This window comes from Ochotona curzoniae, unplaced genomic scaffold (assembly GCF_017591425.1).
Source record: "Ochotona curzoniae isolate NIBS_2020 unplaced genomic scaffold, NIBS_Ocur_1.0 scaffold_3208, whole genome shotgun sequence".
Classification (NCBI taxonomy): domain Eukaryota; kingdom Metazoa; phylum Chordata; class Mammalia; order Lagomorpha; family Ochotonidae; genus Ochotona; species Ochotona curzoniae.
In genome coordinates this window covers 17,325,881-17,349,400 of record NW_024467106.1, presented here as the reverse complement: position 1 = coordinate 17,349,400, position 23,520 = coordinate 17,325,881, and the positions used below count along the sequence as shown (strand labels likewise).

Sequence of the window (23,520 nt, the reverse complement as noted above, 5' to 3'; positions counted from 1 at the left end):
ATGGGAACTTTGCTAGACCAAGGCAGGGCTTGGCAGCCCAACCTGCCTTATTTCATGGAGGAATAATTCTTTTGCGGGTAGAGATATTTCTTTTTCAAGAGTACAGTGGTATCTGACCATCCCCACCCTGCTTACAGAGTGGCCTCTTCCCAGCCTGTAGCCTGGTCCCACAGGTCCCTGCACATAGAGTCCAGGGAGTAGGCCACCAACATACTCCATCTCTCTTCTGAGAACCTGTGGAAAAAGGCCCCCAGGTGGTGGTGTGGCGACTTGGCAGTGTCTGGGATTTCCTTACCACCTCATCTTCATCCTCCTCTTCAGGCTGTGCTTTAGGTCTCGCAACTTTCAGAGTTGCTCCTTTAAACAGTTCATCCTCTTCATCCCCAGAGAGGCTGAAGGAAAATGAAGTCAGGGACAGTGCTGTTGTTACTGCTCCAGGCCAGCTGTGCCGACCAGCTGTGAGGGCCGCTGGGCCACAGGGGGAAAAATCCCACAGCTACAGTGGTCACCAAGGAATTTCTTCCTTCTGTACCCTGTGCTGGCTTCCTGATGCAGGCGGGAACCTTCACAATCTACAGCTAGGACAAGCTTTTAAAGCAGTAAAACAGGGGCTGCCATTTGTGGCACATTGGCTTAAGCCACCACCCGCAACATGAACATCCCATATAAACACTGCTTTGAGTCTTGCAGCTCCTCTTCCAACCCAGCCCCCTGCTAATGCACATAAGAAAGCAGCCAAAAACGTCTGGAGTACGCAGTACTCACTAGCCACATGGAAGACCCAGATGGAATTCAAGCACCTGGCTTCAGACTGGACCAGTCCCAGGCACTGCAGTCATTTAGAAAGTGAACCATTGGATGGAAGATCTTCCTTCCTCTCTCCCTCTCCCCAGTCCTCCCATCTGCCACTCTAATCCTGCCTTTCAAATAAATAAAAAAATTTTTATTATAAACTCAGATATACAGAGAGGAGATACAGAGAGGAAGATTCTCCATCCGATGATTCACTCCCCAAGCGGCCGCAACAGCTGGAGCTGTGCCAATCTGAAGCCAGGCGCCTGGAGCTTCTTTTGGGTCTCCCACGTGGGTACAGGGTTCCAAGGCTTTGGGCTGTCCTCCACTGCTTTCCCAGGCCACAAGCAGGGAGCTGGATGGGAAGTGGGGCCGCAGGGATTAGAACCAGTGCCCATATGAGATCCTGGCACGTGCAAGGTGAGCACTTAAGCCACGAGGGTACACCGCCAGGCCCAATAAATAAATCTTTTAAAAAAAAGCTAACAAACCAGACCACGATTACTCTTTCTGTCTAAATTCCTTTTATAGATCTCACTGATCTTGAAATCCAAACTTGTAAGAGCAACAGAAAATCTCATGATACTTGCCCCTGCTTAGTTTTCCCGCCTCAGCTTACCACCATGTCTCTCCTACTCACAGTGTCTTCTTTCGGCTCACTGGCTGTGTCATGCCCCTCCCAGGGGGTCCTTTACCATGTGTTATTCTCCTTCTGCAACCTCTTCTTCCTACTCTTGGTATGGAAGGCTCCTCTCTAGCTTTGGGTGTCAATTTCAGAACCTTCCCATGACCAGCTCTTTAGAGCACCTCCCTCTACTCTCCATCAGACCACCCTGATATTTTGGGCACTTACACTTTTGTAATATATAAACACCACCAGAACATAAGCTCGCCAAATTCAAGAACCAAATCCACCTTTCTTACCACAGAGCCTCATAATAGTAGGCATAACTAACTAAATACACCGAAGGGTAAGGTGGCAGCCCTGGGAATAACCAAGACAACTTCCACTTGAAGCTGCCCTGGTACTGGAGCTGTTGTGCTCAGAGGAACATACCTGGAATGCCGAGAACAAGGGCTGGGCCCGAGGGCTGCACCTGCAGAACCTGCCTCTGTGCTTGTCGGCTCCTCTGAGGAACCAGTACAGATGGAAACATCCTCTCCTTCACTGGAACCTGGAGGCTGCGGCCTGCCTTCTGCGCTTTCAGATCCTGAGGTCAGTGGGTCTGCCATTTTGGGGTCGGTTGTCAGGGGTAATCTCGTGGGGCTGTCTGACAATGGGCCATCTGAGGTTACTTCCCCAGTGTGGACTTTTCCCAGCGAGCTCTCAGGTTTTGCTGCCACAGGGCTGGCGGCTGGGGTCCCCTCACTTTCACAGTCCATAATCACGTGACTTGGAGGCTGAGGTGGAATAGAAGTTGGAGGCCCAGGGACTCTGTGGGATGGGACGCAGGACTGTTCAGGAGCAGGGGAGCCATCTTTCACCTCTGAGATCTCCCCTTTCCATTCCTGTCCATCATTCTGGGCAGTGGGGGAGTCCTGAGGCAGCAACGAGTCAGCCTCCTGCTGCACCTGCTCTGACGGCCCCCTGGGGGACTCCGGCCTCTCCCTGTGCGGTGGTGCTGGAGACGGCGCAGAACTGGGTAAGCCCAACTGCTCCTGGCAGAGTCCCGGAGGTGGCAGCTCCTGTTCTTCTTCACTGCTGCTCTCCTCCTTCTCTTGCTCTTGTTCATTTAGCAGCTGAAGTGTCACCATCTGTCCAAAAGCCAAGGAGGAGAGGATCACTGAGAGGAACAGCGCCGGCATTCCCGGTTCCTCAGGTATCTGCATAACTGTGGGTCAGTTCCTTCAAATGACTGCTTCTGCCCGTCTCACACAAGTCACTCCCTCAGAAGGTACTTAAACAACAGAACACCCATTGTAAAGCAGTAACTGAGAGCCGGCTAGCTCTACCTTAATCGTATTCATGATGGTCCCCAAGATGGTCCTGCCATCGTAAGATTCCTCCAGCTCAAACTCTCCCCGCAAAGACTGGAATACCTGGTTCATGATCTTCTTGACCTGTGTGAAGATCAAAATATATGTTGCAAAAATCAAATCAGCAGAGATGAGTTTAAATCTGAAGAGGTTTGGAAAACTAAAATGAAATAGTGTTGGATCTCGATAGGGGGAGGACAGTCTGTCATGAATGGAAACACAGAAGGCTGTCCTGGGGAGCGGATGACATTAAATAATGAACAGTGCTTCGGAGGCAGGGCTAGCCCTGAGAGATCGCTGTTAGGGGCAGGGAAGCTGTGCATATGTGCTCAAGACTGATTGCAGACTATTGGGGGGCTAGCATTGTGGCGCACCATGTTAAGCTACTGCTGTAGCATCAGCATCCCATATGGGCATTGGTTCAAGGCTGGGCTTCCCCACTTCTGATCCAGTTCCCTGCTAATGTGCCTAAGGAGACAACAGAAAATAGCCCAACTTCTTGGGCCCCTGCACCCACATGGGAGACTGGAAAAAACTCTCGGCTCCTAGCTTTGGCCTGGCCCAGCCCTGACTGTTGCAGACATTTGAGGAATAAACTAATAGATGGGAAATCTTTTTGTCTCTCCTTCTTTCCCTCTAGAACTATGCCTTTTAAATAAATAAGCAAATAAATAAATAAATAAGACTATTTATTGGTGCCTCTCCCTGTACCCCCCACCTCGCTGCCCCTGGAGTCCCACTAAGAGCTTCATGGACTGAGAAGATTAGTGGTTAGTACAGCCTCTCCACCTATTTCTCTCCTGTGATTTACAGGCACTTTCCAAACATGTCAAAGTCTCAGACAGGGACCTTTTGGGTCTGCCATTTGGGTGTCAAGTTCCAAAAGGTTAACTTGAAGTCAGAAAAGTGGTGTATCACTAACATTAGGAAAATAGCTACTACATACACAACGAATTGGCCTCACTGTGAATGTGTGACTGGTACAGTTCATCTCTTGAACGGATATGGCTTGTTGCTGCTTTGAAATGCCAGCTCACCTTTTCTGAGGGGTTAGCAGCAGCTTTATCCCCAGAGAGCTGGGACTTGTTCTTCTGCAGTTCCTCGATGTGCTGCTCCTTTTGTTGGGTGAGGGCTGCAACTTGGGCCTGGAGGGCCAGACACTGCAAAAGAACAGACTGTGGGCCTGGGGAACCTGTATTACATGTCACAGGTCAGGAAACCCAGGGAGAGGGGATTTGTCCTAACTCTCCAGCCTGATCCTCACATGGCTTTGTGGGGATATCAGCTGCCATCCAGTATTCTACTTCCTCATCACACTACCTCAACTCACAACTTCACTTCTCTTTTCCCGCATGGTCACTTGCCTGGTTTCTAATCAGATCAAGAAACAAGGAAATAAATGTGAGAGTGGTGATGGTGGAAATAGTCCTCATCACAAAGATGTAAACATTCAGCATAGCAACAAATTATTCATCCACAAGCCTGCTTCCCAGATCTCTGGGTCAGTGGTTTTCAGCTGGACACTTTGAGATAAAATGCCTCCAGTTACAGGACATTCCCACCATGACCCTAAGCCATGTCCCATCTCTCTCCTTTTCTCGTCTGATGATCCCAGCATACCCTAGTCTCCATTCCACCTCAATGCCTTGGCCCAGGACATGCCACCTCCTTCTCTACCTTATCAACCCTTCTGGTCCTTCCTGCTTCTGCTCAAATGTCACCACCTTTGGAAAGCCTTCCTGACTCCCCTAAGAACTTCCTCTTCTGGGACTCACAGCACTTAATGAATGCCTTTGTTTCTCTTCTTGACTGAGATTCTTGAGGGCAGAGTGTTTTGTATGCCCTTTCCAGAACAGAGTTGCTGAGACACAACTGGCACCTGACACATTATTTTTTTTTATATAAAGGAAGAATCAAATAATAATGAGAAACACGTTCCAGAACACTGGTGCTCTTTCTTCTTTCTCCAGGTCAATGATCAGCCATTTCAAATAAGCATGTGAAGGATAACTAACAAAATAGATGGTTAAACAAGTGTGGTTTTGTTTTCTAGACATTTATATCCTCTGGACTCAAAAGGCTCATTGCCTCAAGTTAACTGGACTGTTTAAGATGCATGGCCCAGGACAAAGCTCTACCTTTTCCTGAAGCTGTGTCAGTTTCTGTTGGTTGGCATCTCTCTGTGCACACACCTCCTGGTACTGCTGCAGGTGCTCATCCTTGGCTGAGGCCAACAGATGCTCACATTTTGCTTCCCATTGGGTCTGGAGCTCGGCCTGCACTACAGACAGCTGTCAAGAGGAAACAATGTTATGCTATGAAGAGAGACCTGTCCTTCCCAAGGCACAATAATAAGTTACCCACCTGAAAGGACCTGAGAAATACTATTTGAAAGATCTTCATTACTTTCCAAGGAAGTGTGCTTCTTAAAAAATTATTTCTTCAACTGCAGGCAGAGAGTGCCCCCATTTGCTGGTTCATTTTTCAAATGCCCACAACAATGAGGTCTAGTTTAAGCCAAAGCAGGGAGGTGGGAATGCATTCCACTATTGGATGTGGTCATCTTGACTGCTAGGCTTAATATCTAAAACAACTGTACTTTTAAAATGTTAGTAGTGGGGCTGGCATCGTGGCATAGCAGGTAAGACTGCCATGTACAACACTGGCATCCTGTATGGGTACCGGTTTGTATCCTGGCTGTTCTACTTCCAATCCAGCTTCCTGCTGGTGGCCTTGGAAAGATCACAGAGGATGGCCTAAGTGTTTGGGTCCCTGCCACCTAAGTGTCAGACATATATGGCTCCTGGCTTCAGTCTGGCCTGGCCCTGGCCATTGAGGCCATCTAGAAGAGTAAATCAGCAGATGAAAGATCTCTATCTCTGTCTCTCCTCCTAACTCTTTCAAATACATACATACATGCATAAGTCTTTTTTAAAAAACTGTAGAGCTTGGTGCGGTAGCCTAACAGCTAAAGTCCTTGCCTTACATGCGCCAGGATCCCATATAGATGCCGGTTTGTATCCCGGCAGCCCTGCTTCCCATCCAACTCCCAGCTTGTGGCCTGGGAAGGCAGTCAAGGACAGCCCAAAGCCTTGGAACCCTGCACCCACGTGGGAGACCCGGAAGAGTCTCTGGGCTCCTGGCTTTGGATCGGTGCAGCTCCAGCCATTGCAGCCACTTGGAAAATGAATCAACGGACAGAAAATCTTTCTTTCTGTCTTGTCTCTCCTCCTCTCTGTATATCTGACTTTCAAATAAAAATACAATAAATCTTAAAAAAAAATTAATATGTAGGCAGGAAGGTACACTGGTTGTCAGGACTCCAAAAGGCATTCCAATCAAACGTATGACTCCAGAGCTTCAGATCCATGAAAGGCCATGATGAGATCAGCACTTTTCAGAGTCTGGACCATCCACTTTATAGGCTCAGAATTTCTTTTTTTTTTTTTAAACAAAATTCCCAGAGATAATCAAATAAAGGAATGAGGCACTCTAATTAAACATACATACACTTATGAATTGTAAACTTAGAATGGTTTCTTGTCAAATGGACTAAAGATCCCACTATGGCAATGTAAATTTTTACTCTTCTTTCTATTGTTGATTTTGTATTATGATTTTTCATTTGAGGGGATGTACAGCAGCTGTGAAATGGAGACTAACATATCCAGATGAGGATACAATGCAGTATGCATTTCTACTTCCAGACACAGATGGACTTACAATGAAACTGTTTACTATATCTTCACAATAGGATGCTGAACTCTCTGCCACTGACCATGCCCGCAATGATGGACATATGACTGTGTATGAAGAACTATACTTTAGTAATGATACAGAGGAACTAGGTGGGGGGGGAGGGAATTGGGGCTGGGATAAGGGAAATCCCAGGAGTCTATGGAACTGTATCATAAAATGATAATAATTTAAAAAAATAATAATAACAACAAAAAATTAAATAGAATATCTTAACCCCCCCAAAAAAAATCCCACTGTGCCCTGCCACTATCACTGGCTGCCACTCCTGATCACCGTAAGTAACTCCTTTCTTTCAAAGTCTGCATCTGAAGAACAGCATCTGGCACCTGAAGAATGGCATCTGGCCTTACCATGTTTGGAATTTTTTGTAAAGAGATTTTTTTCTATGTTTTATTTATTATGATATTATCATGTTTCCCAAAGGAAAGAAGCATCCCCATTTAGTTCCTGGTCCTCCTGCATCTAAGTGTATCCCCATCCCCACCTTTCTCCAAGGCTAGAATGCCAGCTATGAGAAATGTTATCCTATCAGGAGAAACCGTGCTCATTTGGGCAGCACATATACCTAATGGGAGAAACCAGCTCTTCCCTCCGAGTCCTCCACCCTTCCCATCATTCCCCAGTGCCTGAGCCGCCCATCACCTGCTCTGCAGCAGCCTGGTCTGTGGAGATGCGAGCCTTTTTCAAGAGCTGTCGAAGCTTGTCCAACTCCTCCTGGTATGACCTGCGCATTTCATCTATCTCCTCCTCAGCCTGACAACGCTCTTGAGCTGACTTCTTTTTCCTTTCTGAGAGGTTCTTAGGAACAAAAGACAATGGAGATGGTGGTGACGGTTAATAAGACCTTACGGGGTCCTTCATCCATTTCTGGAAATAGTTCACTTTTTAGCTGAAGTTATCCCTACATATTTAACATCTTTGGCTAATGGGTGAGAGAAAGTGTGATAAGGAGAATGAAAACATGAAGAGCTTTGTCTCTAGTCCAGTGACAGACGGGAACATCCTAACCTTAGTGGGGTACGGAGCACAGGCACCCCAACATTTTCCTGGTAGGAAACAAATGCATATGCTATCTCGGGACGAGTCTACGCAAAGCCTTTAAAAATCAGCACACCCAGAAAATCCATAAATGATCAATTATCTTAAGGAAGTAGTAAGTGATATTCATAAAGAACATATTACAATGAGTTACTGACGTAGTGTCTATTACAATGAAAAGCTGCAAATGACCCCCCAAATCAGAAGAAACTGCTTAAAATGAACTGAAGAAACTACAGATGAAAATGTAAACACAGACTAAGATTAACATTCTAAAAAGGGACTGGATCGAAACAGCTTTACAAGTAAAGTTTTACTTAAAACCTCAGGAACAGTTTGTCTTTTTTCATATTTAAATCACTATGACACAGAAAAATATATAAATGTTCCCACTCAGTTCAACTGGGCTAGTATTACCTTCATATTAAATTTCTGATAAAGTAAAATTATAACCAACTAGAGAAAACATTTCCAACATGTATGACAAAGTATTCATATCCTGAACACAATTTACAAATAAAATATACAATATAACAATGAGAAAGAGAGCAAAGGACTTTAAAGAGAAAAGTCACAGAATAAGAACAAGATATTAAGTATAGAAAAGTATTATTACTAATAAAAAAATCTTAAAACAAGGCAATATATTGTCTACTTGTCAGACTAATGAAGATTAGAAAATGTAACATGTAGAGTTTAGAAAACTGCAGAGAGAGATACAGTACTAAAAGTATAAATTAGCACACTCTTCTTGGAGAATAAACTGTAATATTTATTTTAAAATGTGAATCTATAGGATTCTTTTACATCCCATAATTTCAAGCAATTTATCCTAACGTATGTTAGCAAAAATAGTTACATAGTATGAAGAAATTCACAGCAGTAATACTTGAAATAATGAAAAATGAGAAACATAAATCTAAAACTGGTAAATAATTAAATTATGGCACAACCTCAAAGCAGACCGCTATGAAATGGTTTAAATAGGATGAGAAAAGTGGGCTGGAGTTGTGGCGCAGTGGGTTAAGCAGCCACCTGTGACATCAGGACCCCATATGAATGCTAGTTCAACTCCTTATTGCTCCACTTTGTGATTCAGCTCTCTGATAAAGTGCCTGGAAAAACAGCAGAAGATGGCTGAAGTGCTCAGGCCTCTGCACCCATCTGGGACACTGATGGAATTCTGGGTTCCTGGCTTTGGCCTGGCTTACCCATGGCTGTTGTAGCCATTTGGGGAGTTAACCAGAGAATGGAGATCTCTCATTTTCTCTGTAACTCTGCCTTTCAAATAAATAAATCTTTTCAGAGAGACAGAGAGAGATTTCATATACATAGAAAACAATCTGAAAGGATCACATATTGTTTATAATCGACACCTCAGATTAGAGAGTAAAAGGGTAAGATACCTTACATTTTTCTGTATTACTTGTATTACAATGTTGTACAATGAACACATACTACTACAATTTTTAAAAGAAAAACAAATGCCATCTATTTCACAGCTATCTCTGGATATATAGGGCCAACACAGAAACTCTGTGCAATTTACCTTTTCCAGAGACTCCTTCTCAGCTCGAAGGTCAGCCAGCTCCTCCTCCAAGGATGTCACCTTGAGCTCCAGTTGCTTCCGGCTCTGCTTTTCACTTTTGAATTTGGTCTGGGCTTGTTCAGAAGTGTCCTGGAGCTCTGGAATGTCAGAGCAGAGCTGGGGCTGTGGAACCAGAGCTGCAGGGGGTACCATGGCAGCCCGGCAGCTCTGTGAGAGGTGCACATCTCCATCCCTCACAATCACCACACAAACACCCTCCGCTCGCTTCTCCCAGCATCATTTCGCAGGCCAACAGTAAGGTTTTCTAGACCACATTTGTTCTCTATGGACTGGCCATCTCTATATGTATGTGGCCCTTCTACACTTCATCTTAGCCAAAAGGCTGAGAGCAACATATGTGGCCCTTCTAGACAGGTCAAAACAAGATGAAATAGTCCAAGCGGTCAAAGATCACCTTTGGAACCAAGCACTCCCACAATTCCATGTTGGTCACATCTTATGCCACCAGCCAGATGTTTGTTTAATAATCTGGGCCCTTTCTCACTACCCAGGTAAAATGCTCTCAACTTTCTTTATAGCTAGGCCCTTCTACAAAGAGCTTACTTTCAAAACATGCCTTCTAATATGAAGCTATTTGATATATATTTTTAAAATTTAGCACACCAGCACTTGGTTGAAAAACTTGAGGTAATCATTATAACACATTACAAAGAAGAAACAAGAAAATTACACAGCACTGAAATTTAAGACCGTCCAGCACCTGCTTGCCTCATATGATGCGCTGAAGGGCAAGAGACGCATCTTAACTGACAGTGTTTGTAGCTCCCTCTTAGGCAAGTGAACTGTGCTTCTATCCAGCTCTTAGGGCACTAGTTTCCTCTCACCCAGTGGTCCCATCATGCCTTCCACATCTATTTCTATACACTGAGGAAGACAAATCAAGATACTGGTCTTCAAAACTCTTCCACCCAAGCACCATGTTAAGTACTACCTTTGTGCTAGTTACTGAACTAATACTAACCTGGAGGAAAGAACTTCATAAACACAAGCAAAACACCACCCATTCCTTCCAGGGGCTTGTATTCAAAAGGGGAAAACAGAAATAAAGGGGTCTCAAAGAATATTCTAGGAAAAAACTGAGAAAGCTTAAGAGGCATATTCTGGGGAGGAGTGGAAGCAAATATTGGTGATAGCAACACAGCAAGCCCACAGGCCCACAGAATACAAGAATATACTTGGATAAAAAGTAAGCGAAGTCAGCAAGCTTGTAGACATGGTCAGATATAACCCTGAGGGGCCAGAGGAGTGTGTGCTGAGCCCTGATTAGCACGCCCCCCTCCACTGCCATGACCCTTGGGAGTGCCTTCAGTCTTTGGGAAGGCCTGGAGACAAGTGCCTGCAGGTGGGCCCCCTTGGAGTGTTGCCTAGTGAACAGGCTCTGCTCCAGCACTTCATGGCCCATTCCCACATGGGCTTGTTTTTATCCTTGGAAAACAACTGTAGCTTAGAAAAAGAATGCAAGTTCATGAGAACTAAGACACGCATTTGGAATACCCCCTTGCATGGTCATAACTACTGCACTGTGCAAATTACGTCTAACTGAAGACCAAGTGACCTTGTAGCCAAAATGCTCCTGGATTGTCTGTTCTTGAAGGTTGTTTAGAGAGCTGCATAGAACGGACAGAAGGTAAGCTCACAAAATACTTTTTGCTTTGGAAATCCTTATCCCCTTGGTTCCCTGTGTCTTTTTAATGTAATAGTGCCCCCACATCTCAAGGCCCAAGATCCAAAGAGATCCACAATCCGAGCCAGGATGATCTGGACAACGGAATGGAAGATATGCCAAGTTGGAGTGACCAGGCTGAGGATCTGTCAGCATCCTCTAAGAAGTAGAAATGCACAATGGAAACTGTGACTCAACACGTCAACTCTTCCAGGCATATGAAGCCAACCACAGATACCAAAGAAATTGCAGGTGGTATTAGCTCAAAGGGAGACTGTGTCAACTCAATCCCAAACAGTTTTTTCGTTTTCCTTTAGGTTAAAACAATCCTGTTGATCTGTCTTAATCTTTGGCTCCCCACTTCCCAAACTTCATAAACGGTGCTGCACAAGGATGGAGAGGAGGAAAATCCATGAACTCCTTAGTTTCAATGTTAAAACCACCAGCATCCCCCAGTGAGGGCACACCTGAGAGCTCTGCCTGTGCTTTGGCAAGCTGGCACCTGAGAACATCTGCATCCTTCAAGCTTTCTGTCAGCTGCATCTGCAGTTCCATTTCCTTCTTTTGGTGAGCAGTCATTTTCAGCTGCAGCTGAGAGATCTGTGCGGTCGCTGCTGCCAACTCCTCTGTCACCTTGGCCTGTGTTGTAACAAAGACAATGTCACTTTAAACATGGGTGCTTTGTAAGTAATGACTCAACCTCACATAGCCCTACACTGGTGTAACTAAATAAACAGGAAGGAGGCTAAGGCTTTCCAAATTTTCTAGAATGAACCGACATTAAGGTCGATCCTTAAAAAGTCTATAAAAAGAGAAAAAAATATGTGCATGTATACACATTTGTGTGTTTATATATTACCATAGTGGTTTAAGTCATGGTACACAATATTGAGTGGGGAAAAAAAACACACCAAACACCTAGAGTGGGTGCAATGGCTCCCTGATTTCCAGATAGATGAAGTTTTACTGTTGACAAGGAATGCTGGGGAAACAAAATGACAAGATGAACTAGAAGTTAAAAAAAAAAAAAAAAAGCAAGTGAAAAGGGCAGTTAGGAGCAGGAAAACAACACAACAACACTGAACACAGATTGCATTTGACATGGGAAAAAGAATCCAGCTACCCGGAAGTGATATCCCAGGTCACCTTTCACCCTCTGGGCTGAATTCAATTTGTCCCTTTGTAAAACAAGATTAAACTAAGTAACCTCTACTATTTCTTCAACAATTATTCCATCATTCTGCATGTCTCTCTTAATCCTATCATCGGGAAAAATAATTTCGTTTTATTTGAAAGGCAAAGATACAGAGAGAAGGAGAGACACAGAGAGCTCTTCTATCCACTGATTTCACTCCCCAAATGTTTGTATTGGCCTGAGCTGAGCCAATCCAAAGGCAGGAGCCAGGAGCCAGGAGCCAGGAACCTCTTTCAGGTCTCCCACCTGGGTGCAGGGCCTCAAGAACTTGAGTCATCTTCTGCTGCCTTTCCAGGCCATAAGCATCCAGGAAGCTAGATTGGAAGTGGAGAAGCTGGGACTCGAAATGGCACCATAAGGGTTGCCAGCACCAAGGTGGAAGCTTAAGGTGCTATGCCACAACACCAGCCCCTCACTGAATTTTGTTTGTCTGTTTGTTTTTTAATTCAAGTACATTTATTATTTACCACGATACAGTTTTATAGCTATAGGGTTTCTTACCTCCCTGAATCCTTCACTTCCCTTTTCTCCCTGATTGAATTCTTAACAGTACCTTTCTGAGCTGTGTCTGAAGATAGACCTGCCTCCACACTTAGAAGGACCTTGCTTGTCTTTCTTTAAATGGACTACCATGAGGAAAAGGTTTTTCACTAAGTAACAGACAGATAAGAGTTGAGGCTTAAAAGGTGACCAAGCCAAGTACATGGTACTAAGTGTTCAAGCCTTCAAGAATACCAGCACCAGCTACGGAGATTCCCACAGACTCGTGTGTCTGAAGCACAATCTCTCAAGCCCAGCGAGTACTTGACATAGGTTATGATTATGGCTGTTATTGGCACTTCTGCTGCTTCCTTTGCTAGTATAACTGGAGCACCCACCAGGTTCAAAGCACTACACCAGATATCTTTGGAGTTTGTCAACATGCAAATATCTGATAGAAAAATGAGCTAATTAATTCAGGGGTCAGCTAACTACAACCTATAGGCCACACTGACTTGTGACTTGTTTTAGTAAACAAAAGTATCATTAGATTACATAAGAGTGATGGTCATTTTTCAAGTCAAATGCTGAACTTCACTGAAAACAAAGGCGTCCAGCTGCAACCTCCAGAGAGAGACAGTAAAATCACCAACAGCAATGGTGATTCCTATACATGGCTCTATCTTGGAATCAGGTTCAGACCCCAAACCTCAGCTAGACATACTAAATTAGAATCTGTGCAGGTAAAGCTTAATAAAGTCCCCAAATGATTCTGAAGTAGCCAGCCAGGGTTTGGGGACAACCAAAGTGGTTATAGTTATCATTTTCTCTCTGAAAAGTATCAGTGAGGATAATGAATATGTCTAAGGAAAAAAGGGGGGGGGAAAGAACAACATGAGAGGTAGGAAAAAATAAAAAGGAGACATAAAATAAAGGCAGAAGAAGGAGAAACTGTAAAAAGTATATTGGTAAGTAACTTCAATACTGGCTTATATCAATGTCACAGGTTGCTGATCTTGAACCAGGCATTACAATGAGCACAACCAACAAACTGGTATAATATAGCAATTGGAAAGAAATAGGGTTAGTAAAAAAAAAAAAATAAAAAGAAATAGGGTTAGTGGGCCCTGCTGCGGTAGCCTCGTGGGTGAAGTCCTCGCCTTGAATGCTTTAGGATTCCATATGGGCGCTGGTTTTAAACCTGGTGGCCCCACTCCCATCCAGGTCCCTGCCTGTGGGCTGGGAAAGCAGTCAAGGATGGCCCAAAGCCTTGGGACCCTGCAACCACATGAGACACCAAGAGGAGGCTCCAAGCTCCTGGTTTAGGATCAGCACAACTCCGGCCATTGCGGCCACTTGGGGAATGAATCATTGGACAGAAGATCTTTCTGTCTCTCCTCATCTCTGTATATTCAACTTTCCAATTTAAAAAAAAAAATACTAAAAACAAAAGAAAAAAAAGTGTTAGTAATGGACAATGCTGTTTAGGCAAGGCCCTGTCTGTGTCATCAGTCAGACAGAATTTGCCTGGACACGATGGCCAGGAGAATATGAAGGCATACATAAGGAATACATAAGGAATACATGAGGAATAAGGCATAAGGCATACATGAGGCATACATGAGGAAGCTTCACTGTTACTAGAACATGAGAAAGTAAGTAAACTCCAGAAGTTGCGAGGTATACTGATCATTTTTGAGTCAACTTATTACAAAGCATATTATAAGAGCAATATGTGGACAATGAATATATAAAAATCCGTTGAATGATTTCTAGTTATCTGTCCACTGACAGCAAAAATTCTGCTGAAAGCTCATCTGGTATGTATGTATGTGGGGCCACACCTTAGCACTGCACATCCTGATCTGGGCTTTTCTCTCCCCTGTTATTTTACCTTCTCCTGTTCAGCATGCAATACTCTTGCCTGTGTATTTTCTGTGGCTGTTTGAAGTGAGTTGTTCCTCTTCTCCAACATCAGGTTACTCTGCTCAACATACCTTTGAAAGAAATATAGAAAAAGAAAACATTTGATAAGCAAAGAATATTTGCCAAGCACAAGCCAGTATCTGTTCAGCCTTCACAATACTGCTCTATCGTTTCATCAAAAATGATCTGAAAGCATTTTATTTTCCTTCGATCTATAGCAATGAAGGTTGGAGGCAGGAACCCGGGTGAGTTGCTCTGTATAATAAAAATGAGAGCAATGCAAGGAGTGTGTGATTAACAAGTCATAAAAGAGGAGAGAGCCAGGAGTAAGAACGCTGCTAGAAGGAAGGGAGAGAGAAAAATGTCACTCCCCCAATCCTGCCGTATGGGAGACAAGAGATCCTGGAGAAGAGAAATGCAAGAGAATGAGCCTTTCTTCACGTTCCGTGGCATGTTCTCCCAACCCCTTAAGGCTTCAAAAGAACCTTTATTAAATGCGGGTTTTATATGGTAGTCAGTGAGATTCTGGCTGAGTTCAAGCTGATAAAATAGAGTGAGCCCATACTGAAGACAGAAATATTGACAGCAGACATTTTCAAGCACTAACATCATTTTTACAGATGAAGAAATTAGAGATAGTGGAAATAAAGTCATGCAATCCATCAGGGGAGAGCCAGGAGTCAAATACTCAACAGGCTTATATTGCAACCCCCTGAGCTCTTTCTCCAAAAGTGCCTCTCAGAAATCTGGCAGTAATTCACAAGACAGGCCTGAGACAAACAGCAGCTACCCTAAACAAACACGTGCATTTAAGTTGGGCCTCTACACATGTGGTCCTTCTGTCCATCCTGGTCAGGCCCCATACCTGTTATTACCTCTGATTTCGTTCAATCAGTTCACTAATCTTGTCATTTTGTTCTTCTATTCGACTGCTCTTTTCAAGGATCTCTTGCTTCAGTCTTTCATTTTCCTAAATTCAAAATACACAATGTGCAATTTAATTGCCTTGAGAAAAAAATGCCAAAGAAAAGGGAGTCAATTTGACATAGTCAACACTATTTTTAGATGAAAAACTCTAACTTATGTTCACATTGACATAATAGTTAAAATTATATCAAATTATTCCCAATGGATTGAAATCACTAGATCTAATGGACTTACTGTAATTTTGAAATATAATCAAAATGCAATGTTTCCTTCTCATTTCTCACTTCAGACCAAATTAAGCCACAGTGGATTTTCCTGTGTAGCATTTACCACAAGCTCTTTACTTCGGGCGTAGAAGTTTTAAAGGGGAAAGTAAGGGCAATGTCCAAACTGAGAGCTCTCTTCTGATTCCCCTCACCTGAATGATCCGCTGAATGTTGCTCATGATCATGCTTGTTTCCATTGTAACTGACATGCTCGGAAGAAGCATTGAATTGGCAGGACCATGTTTCTCTAGTTCCTCAACCTACAAAAGGGATGCCAGACAGATCTTGTGAGGAAGTTTAATATGAAGAAATGCAACTTTCTCAAGCTCTGACTACCGTTGTGAGGGGTTTAAGGAGTTTCTGAGGTCATCTCTAAATGCAAGCTACAGTTTACTCCTACTCACTAGATCCCCCAATAACACCTCCTCTGGGTGAAATAGCGACTACTACCAAACAAGAGTTTACTTGTAGTTGTGGATACTCCCTTTTTACCCTCCTTTTCAACAGTATCCCCACCCTCACTCAGTTACCTTAGTCATGAGATGATCCACTTTATCAGCTACTTTGCTGACTGCCATTCGGATTTCAGTGTTATGCTGCCGGGCTTCTGTCATAAGGAATGTAGCCACGTCACCTGATCCTAGACATATAAAAGCCAATAAGAAACTTAAAAATACTGGAGCAAAAGAAATGATCTAAGGAAAAGTCACTAAGTCTTACAAGCCAAGAAAAGAAAGGAATGGATGTCTGCATGTACTGGGAAATGTTTCGGGAGACTATGTGCCAGGAAACCCTGTTAGGACAGTATGGTAGAAGCAACAGAGTCCCAAAGCTAACAATTAAACCATGTTTCTGCAAAATGACCAAGATGACCAAGATTTACAGTGTGGTTCAGGGACACAAACGTGTTCACTCTGGGCTGCTATGGCACTGGCAGCTTGAAATGCCATCCCTTTCATCCAACTTGCCAGGCATTATATCAGCTGCCATCAACAAGCATGCACTTAGTGAGCTGTTTGATCAAGATGTTGACATCAACACATCATTACAACAGAATATTCCAAGTGCAAAAAAAAAAAAAAAAAAGGGGACCAGGTACAAGGTACTCAAGCACTAAAAAGAAGAGCATGATTAACTCTTTAATAATACACAAAGTTGGGTCTTGGAGGATAGAAAGGAGGATGATACCAGTTTAGGGAAAGCTTCACAGAAGGATAAAAAGTTTTCTGGATGGAGATGGCAAAGGGCTTCCAGGAAAAAAAAAAAAAAGCTGTGTGCAGGAAGCCACTACCACTTCAGAACACAAATCATGTTGTAGGATATCTTTGCTTCTTCCTAGCACCGTGCAAATACCAAAGGTGATTACTTAGCAAAGGACAAGCCAGGCAGGACCAGGCAGGATACCATTACAACTGTCTGAATTTTCTCTTGTAAGGTACCCACACTTGTATGTGCATGCAAAACACCTGAAGAGTAACTCAAGTAACCGTCAACAATGGTTTCCTAGGGTTGGGGTTTAGCGAAGGAAGACAATAACCTTGCCCTGTAGATATTTTCACAGTTCTTGATGTTTTTATAAAGTATATTACTTTCAGAATTCAAAAGTTTTAACTCCTCGGCTTTCATTTTTGAGATTCTGAACTATTGCAGTGTTCATGCTTTCTCCCAATTTCCTCCAATGTTTTGCTCTTCTATTATTTCCTATACTTTAGTCCCTCTAACAGAGGAATTAGAAAAAAAAAATACAAGAAACAAAACACAGAATGCAGACATCAAGGAACTTTGAGGATGTGGCAATGTTCTACATTCACCTTATGATGGATGTACAATTCCATAAGATTTCTCCTAAAAAAAACAGTCTTAGAATGGGTGTACCGTGTGGTACATAAATTACACCTCATTAAAGCTGCTACAAAGGAAAGAGGCAAAGGCCAGAGAGCTGTAAGGACAAAAATGAAAATGAAATGGGAGGAAGGAGAGCACAGCAAGGGCAGAAGGCGGAAAATGGAAGGAATTTGTTCCTACCTTGAAAATGGGGAGCCTGTGAGAGTGGCGCTGGGTACAAGGGTCGAACAGGCTGTAGCTGTGAGGACACGGCAGCTGCTGGGGGATATGCGTAGCCCTGCATTCCTGAATAGGGCTGAGAGAGTGACAAGTTACCACTGCTTCACAAACACTCTGCTGTCTCTTTTTTTGCTTAGTAGTCTCCTTTGGTGCAACAAAGTTGGTAAGCTGGGAAAAGACCCAAACTGCAGACAGCTAAGATGTGGTCTGGCAGTGGGTAAGAACTACGGCAGAGTTAGGGCTGTCACTGTATCCCGTGGCATCTGGTCACTGAAGCCCTGCGCAGAAATTGAGGAAAGAGATCCTGGGTCACTACCCAGTTCCCTGGTGTTACGATTTAATTAAGCAGGAATTCATTCCCTACTAGCAAGCACATTGTCTGAGAAATTTAAAACAAAGTTTTAAAGTTTGAATAGTTTCCACTGAATTAAAGGGGAAGTGTTTACTGAAATCCCAAACTAAATATTTTGGCTTTCAAAAAAATGATTCTCTCCTGTCAGATTCTGATGCTTATTAATGTGACTGAAAGATATCATTTTTCTCTGAAACTCAATCACCTCAACTGTAGATCAGGGATAATTATATCATTTCATAGGGTACTATATGAGTAAAACAAGTGACATAATAAAGTTCTTAAGAGCCAGTAAGTTAAGTACCTGCCAACAAGTAAATGCTAAATAAACAGCTATCATTTTTAATGAGGATGACCATTTTTTCCTTGAACTAGGGCAAACCACCTCGTTTCTAGGAAAAGATACAACTATACATCCATTAAAAACAACAACAACAATCTAGTCTGTAGCATAGTTCTTCATGGGGAAATGGGGAGGAAACATAAAAAGGACAGGGTAGGACTTTGTTCAGTTTTGACGCTCTCCACCCTAACAGGGCCCGGCTTGCCCACCATCTCTCCCTTCAAGGAAGTGAGCACCTGGTCTCACCACCAAGTAAGCTGAGGACAGAGAGTCTGCCTAGCAGCAAGCAGGCCACAGAGGTAGGCAGGTGGCTGCCCTGCCTTCAATGAGAAGAAGAAACAAGCTTACTTTTAGAGGACATTCACACAGCAGAGGTCATGGGTATTTTCTACCCAGCGTCTACCCTCAAGCCAGGATGGTAATCCTGCTGAGTACAATACACACCGCCTGTTATCTGCTGTTAGATGGAAACAGCACAGATGATGTGAACATGTATGCCTCGACAACGTATGTGCAATGAAAAGGAAATGAAATGAACATTGACTGAACCTTTACCATATGCCAGGCCCAGACATCAAAGAGGCACTGTGTTGGCTTTGCACTCAACCACTATACAACAACCTGCAAGATAAGCAATCCTTTGCCTGATTTAGAGATGAAAAAGCAGTGATCCAAAGAGGAAAAAAAAACTACAAGTTTTGACTTTGAGAAAATGCTGCTGTATGAACTGTACAAGAAAGAACCATAATACATGATAGTTTATAATTGATACAGTTTAATATATTATTACCTGAAAGGACTGGGCATTTCCAGGTACGGCTGAGTGGGAATCAAGAGGTGCAACTTGCATTAAGGCAGCAGAGGGTGCATGGAGCCCAGAAACAGATGACTGGGGTGCTAAGATAAAGGAAGACATTTCCTCTGTTATCCATTCTTGGCTTCCTGGTCTAAGTTTGGACTTAGCAGCTTACACATCGCCATGTTTTAGATTCCTCTATTTTCCTCGCCTACTATCCTAAAACCAGCTCTGCTGGAGTCTCAGTAATGTGCCAGTGGAAGGAAACTGGGCAATCTCTCATGCATGTGACTCAGACCCGCGATCCCATCCACTGACAAGAAGGGTAGAATAACAACACACAGAGAGATGTCTCAATAGCTGAGTGCAGATTTCACACACTGACAATGCAACACAGTAGCAGGCCAAACATATCTTCACCTATGAAGAAGCTCTACCCAAGACAAAATGAGGAATCTTAACACTCTGGTCCAGACCTCAGTATTAAAGCAATGTAAATTCACACTGAGGGACAATGCTGATCATATCAGCGCTCAACCGATTCAAAGCCACGGAGCCTCCGAGAGGTTCCTTACCCTGTGAGGTCATCTGTGGTAACACTGGATGGGCTGGCTGAGGAGTGGGATGGATGGATGATGGAGTCACCATGGGCTGTCCAGCTCCTCGCACAGCATTCATCTCCTACAAGAGGCACAAGGGTTCTGGTTACCATGTATGGATCTTAACTGAAGACTGAGGCCGACTGACTGTCTGCCTTAAACCCACTTTCAGCACGTGGTTTCTAAACAGACAAGAGAAAGGAAAGGCAAGCAGAAGGCCCAGAGTTTAGGGTGTGGGCTGTGGAAAGAAAACACTCAATTACAGATGAGAGTAAGACTGCTCCCTGTTAATCATACCAAGTAATTAAATACAGTTAACTTACACAAACATTCTAAGCTGTTAATGTTTTATTGTCTGAAGCTGACAGCTTTCTGAAACGTAGCACTTTCCAAACCAGCAGTTACTCTAAAACTGACTCAATCTGCTCTCACCAAGGAGGAGGGGTTCTCTCAGGGGATAGTTCAGCCTCTTCTCTTCGGCCAGATAAACTCCACCCGCCTCACACCACTCAAGGAAAGTCAGAGCAGGACTCACTGCATCTCATCAACATGCTGGTTTTGGATAACAAAGTTTCAGACTGCTTTTTCCCTTTCTTTTTCATAAAATCACAGTAATACGGCTAACCAAGGTTACTCTTCATGTCACTTCAAACAGAAAATCCTGTGACACAGTACTCAGCATCTGAGATCCGCTCTACTGCAGCTCAAGGGCTGAAGTCACTGACTGCTTTTTAGATCTTCCCTTCTTCCCCTAATATTCTTTTCCAAAAAAAGTCTTCCAGTTGTAGTTCCTGACAGGTCTAAATTACTCTAAATTTCAAGAAACAGGGCAAGAGTAATTATGACAAACGAATCTAATATCCTGAGTTATTTTTCAACACAATGATTTGCTCTATTTGTATTATTTATTTTAACATAAGATCAAAAGACATAACAGATAGACCTGTAGTAATACTAGTGTGAAAATCACCATTTCCCAAAAGGTTCTAATCATCCAATCAACAACGAGGAATGAAACAGCTGCTCTGACATGCTGCCACAGTCAAACAGCACAGGTTCTAGTAAATGGAGGCTAACTTAACTACTTACAATTGCACTACAACAGAATTGTTTGCATCAAAGTAGAAATACTGCATCATGCCGATCTGCATCATTTTACATAGAAGTATTTTAACTAGTGATTTTGGGCCAGAGGTAGAATAAGCAATCATTTCAATCAAGAGAACAGAAGTCATCAAGCTTTGAACAGCAAACTTTCAAACACAATGAGGGGAGACATACTTCAATTTCTGAATCATTGGAATCCAGCTGTGGTGGAAGGATGGGCAGCATGGGCTGGCCCATTTTAGCCATTCGAGAGATCAACTTGGCCTTGACTGTATCAGAACTCTAAAAAGAGAAGAGGTTTAAAAAAAATTGAATCATTACGATTAAGGTTATTCCTTTTAGTAAGATTTATTCCTTTGGCTCTTATGACAAATCCTTGAACGAGCCCTCTTCCCTTATGCATATGAAACCATTTCCTCCACAGAATAAGACTTAAAGATTTCTGGCATAGGTCACAATTAATAATAGCAGCAAAAATAATTCCCTACATGTTTGGAATGGACAAGGTAGTTTCATACATATTACTTCACTTCAATCAAATCTCCCCACCAGGCATAATTATTCTCAATTTACAGATGAAAAGCTAAGGTAGCAGACAAACGGACTGGCTCTTAGGGGTGCCAGCTCTGGCCCCTCCAGCACTGCTGCTATAATGAAACCAGCTTGACTGCACTGGCTGGAGGCCAGGTTCACCCTCATCAAGGTTTCCCAGGCAGCTGCAGGGTTGAAACGGTGTCCTCTGTACAGTGCTCCACAAGGCCTCCTAACTAACTGAAAGGCCTTCAAATCAAATCCCTGCAAATACTAGAGTCAGTTCCTTTTTGTAGTCATATGAATCTTTTAAATTTCTCAAATCACTTCTCCTGACCAGTGAATAGTCAGGAACGCCAAATCTGAAGCTTATGCAAAAGCTTCCCTACAACACACATGCCACAATACATAAATTCCTGTCAGTTCTTAACAACTGCCTTTGAATTTTAATCAATTCCTACTTCACAAGAGTAATTATCTTATATACACTGATAACGCACACAATAAAATATGTAACATTGAAAAAGATGTTAAAGAAAGGAAGCTTTAACATGACAGTGTCTTCTCAAACATATAGCAATTTAGTATAGATATTTGGAACAGGCTGTGGGGAGAAGGACAAAGGATCCCCGTGTTCTAAACTCAGGTTCATTTACCTCTGACTTTGCACTGACTTCGTAATATCCACTCACTAATACAAAGGGCAGTATTTAGAATGGCGTGTGCCTATGCCTACAGGTACACAAGATGCTACCCAACATATACAGAGAAGTGATCACAACTTCTGTTGCTAAACTACAATTATTAAGTTTGTTTACACAGAGTACTCCATGTGCATAGTTTGTCAACAGACATATATTGGGAATAAGCGCTCATTTTTACATGTTTAACTTACATGGGTACATAAACAACAACAACAAAAAAAGCTGGTTAAAGAACCAACCAAGTCCAGAAAATAGAATATCAAGATCTATAGATTTTCAAAAACATTGAGGAAGCTCTTTGTATTCTAACATGGAAACAACTATCACACATAAAGAGGAAGTTGAACAATGTAGAAAGAATGCTTCTGTGAGTATGTGAAAAAAGGGAGGAATAAAATATCCATTTTATTGACCTGTATTTGTATAAAGAACACTGAAAAAACATACAAGCAAACTAAAGAAAGCAGTGACAAAGGGATGTGAGATGGACTAAAAGTCTTCACAACGTATCTTATTATATATTTTTGATAACTGTATGATTGTAACTATCTAGTAAAAAAATTAAACTCAAAAGTAAAAATAAAAACAGTTAATGTGTGCTGTAAATTTTGTCTAAAATAAGAGAAAGAAGATAATTAAAGCAAAACTTACTAAAGCTTAGAAATAGGTACAAGGGTAGCTATGATTAGAAAGTACAATGGAACAATGGGATTATTTTTAAATCTTTTTTTGAGAATTATTTATTTATCTAAAAGGCAGAGTTTCAGAGGGAGAGGGACGGAGGAAGCGAGGCCTTCCATCTGCTGCTTCACTTAGGGCCAGGCTGATGCCAGAAGCCTAGAAGTCCAGTTGTGTCTCACCTGTGGGTAGCGAGGACCCAGGTACTTGAACTATCCTCTGCTGCTTTTCCAGGCACATTAAGCAGAGGAATCAGATGAGAAACGGAACAGCCAGAACTCAAACTGTAACCCACACAGAATGCTGGCAGTGTGTCATAACACCAGCCCTAAAACTGAACAACTTCTGTAGTTGTTCAAAGATCCAATATTATAATTATTTAAAAAGTATTTGAATGCTCTGACTCTTTGGCTTAACCATCTAGGTTTAGGAAGTAGTCTTTTATACATATCAGATCAATTATTTGCTTAATAAGTCCTGCACTCGGTTTAATATAAACAAAAAAACTAGAGTTGGAAATTAAGCACCAATTTCACTTACATGTACCTGTCTCCCACTGCAGTAGGTTAAGTCATAGGGTTTTACAATTTGAAATGGGGATGGATGTTTGGCTTAGCAGACATGATGCCAATCAAGACACCTGAGGCCCCATTGGAATGCCTGGATTCAAAAACCAGCTCCTACTTCTTAGTTCATCTTCCTGCTAATCCACAA

The 23,520-nt window shown here is 42.7% G+C and overlaps 1 protein-coding gene across 2 annotated transcripts in view; it reads right to left on the bottom strand.

The window, feature by feature from the left end:
* Nucleotides 1–23,520, bottom strand: part of FKBP15 (FKBP prolyl isomerase family member 15) — a 55,165-nt gene that overhangs the window by 2,514 nt on the left and 29,131 nt on the right. For both annotated transcript variants that reach the window (XM_040963823.1, XM_040963824.1), the window contains exons 12-27: nt 21,068–21,175; nt 19,763–19,868; nt 19,182–19,288; nt 17,658–17,772; nt 16,163–16,272; nt 15,785–15,892; nt 15,315–15,409; nt 14,408–14,510; nt 11,306–11,477; nt 9,116–9,252; nt 7,171–7,326; nt 4,908–5,060; nt 3,807–3,929; nt 2,746–2,853; nt 1,850–2,547; nt 296–392 (exon numbers count right to left, since the gene is read on the bottom strand). In XM_040963823.1, the coding sequence (XP_040819757.1) occupies nt 296–392; nt 1,850–2,547; nt 2,746–2,853; nt 3,807–3,929; nt 4,908–5,060; nt 7,171–7,326; nt 9,116–9,252; nt 11,306–11,477; nt 14,408–14,510; nt 15,315–15,409; nt 15,785–15,892; nt 16,163–16,272; nt 17,658–17,772; nt 19,182–19,288; nt 19,763–19,868; nt 21,068–21,175 (2,496 nt within the window). The remainder of the gene's footprint in view (nt 1–295; nt 393–1,849; nt 2,548–2,745; nt 2,854–3,806; nt 3,930–4,907; nt 5,061–7,170; nt 7,327–9,115; nt 9,253–11,305; nt 11,478–14,407; nt 14,511–15,314; nt 15,410–15,784; nt 15,893–16,162; nt 16,273–17,657; nt 17,773–19,181; nt 19,289–19,762; nt 19,869–21,067; nt 21,176–23,520) is intronic.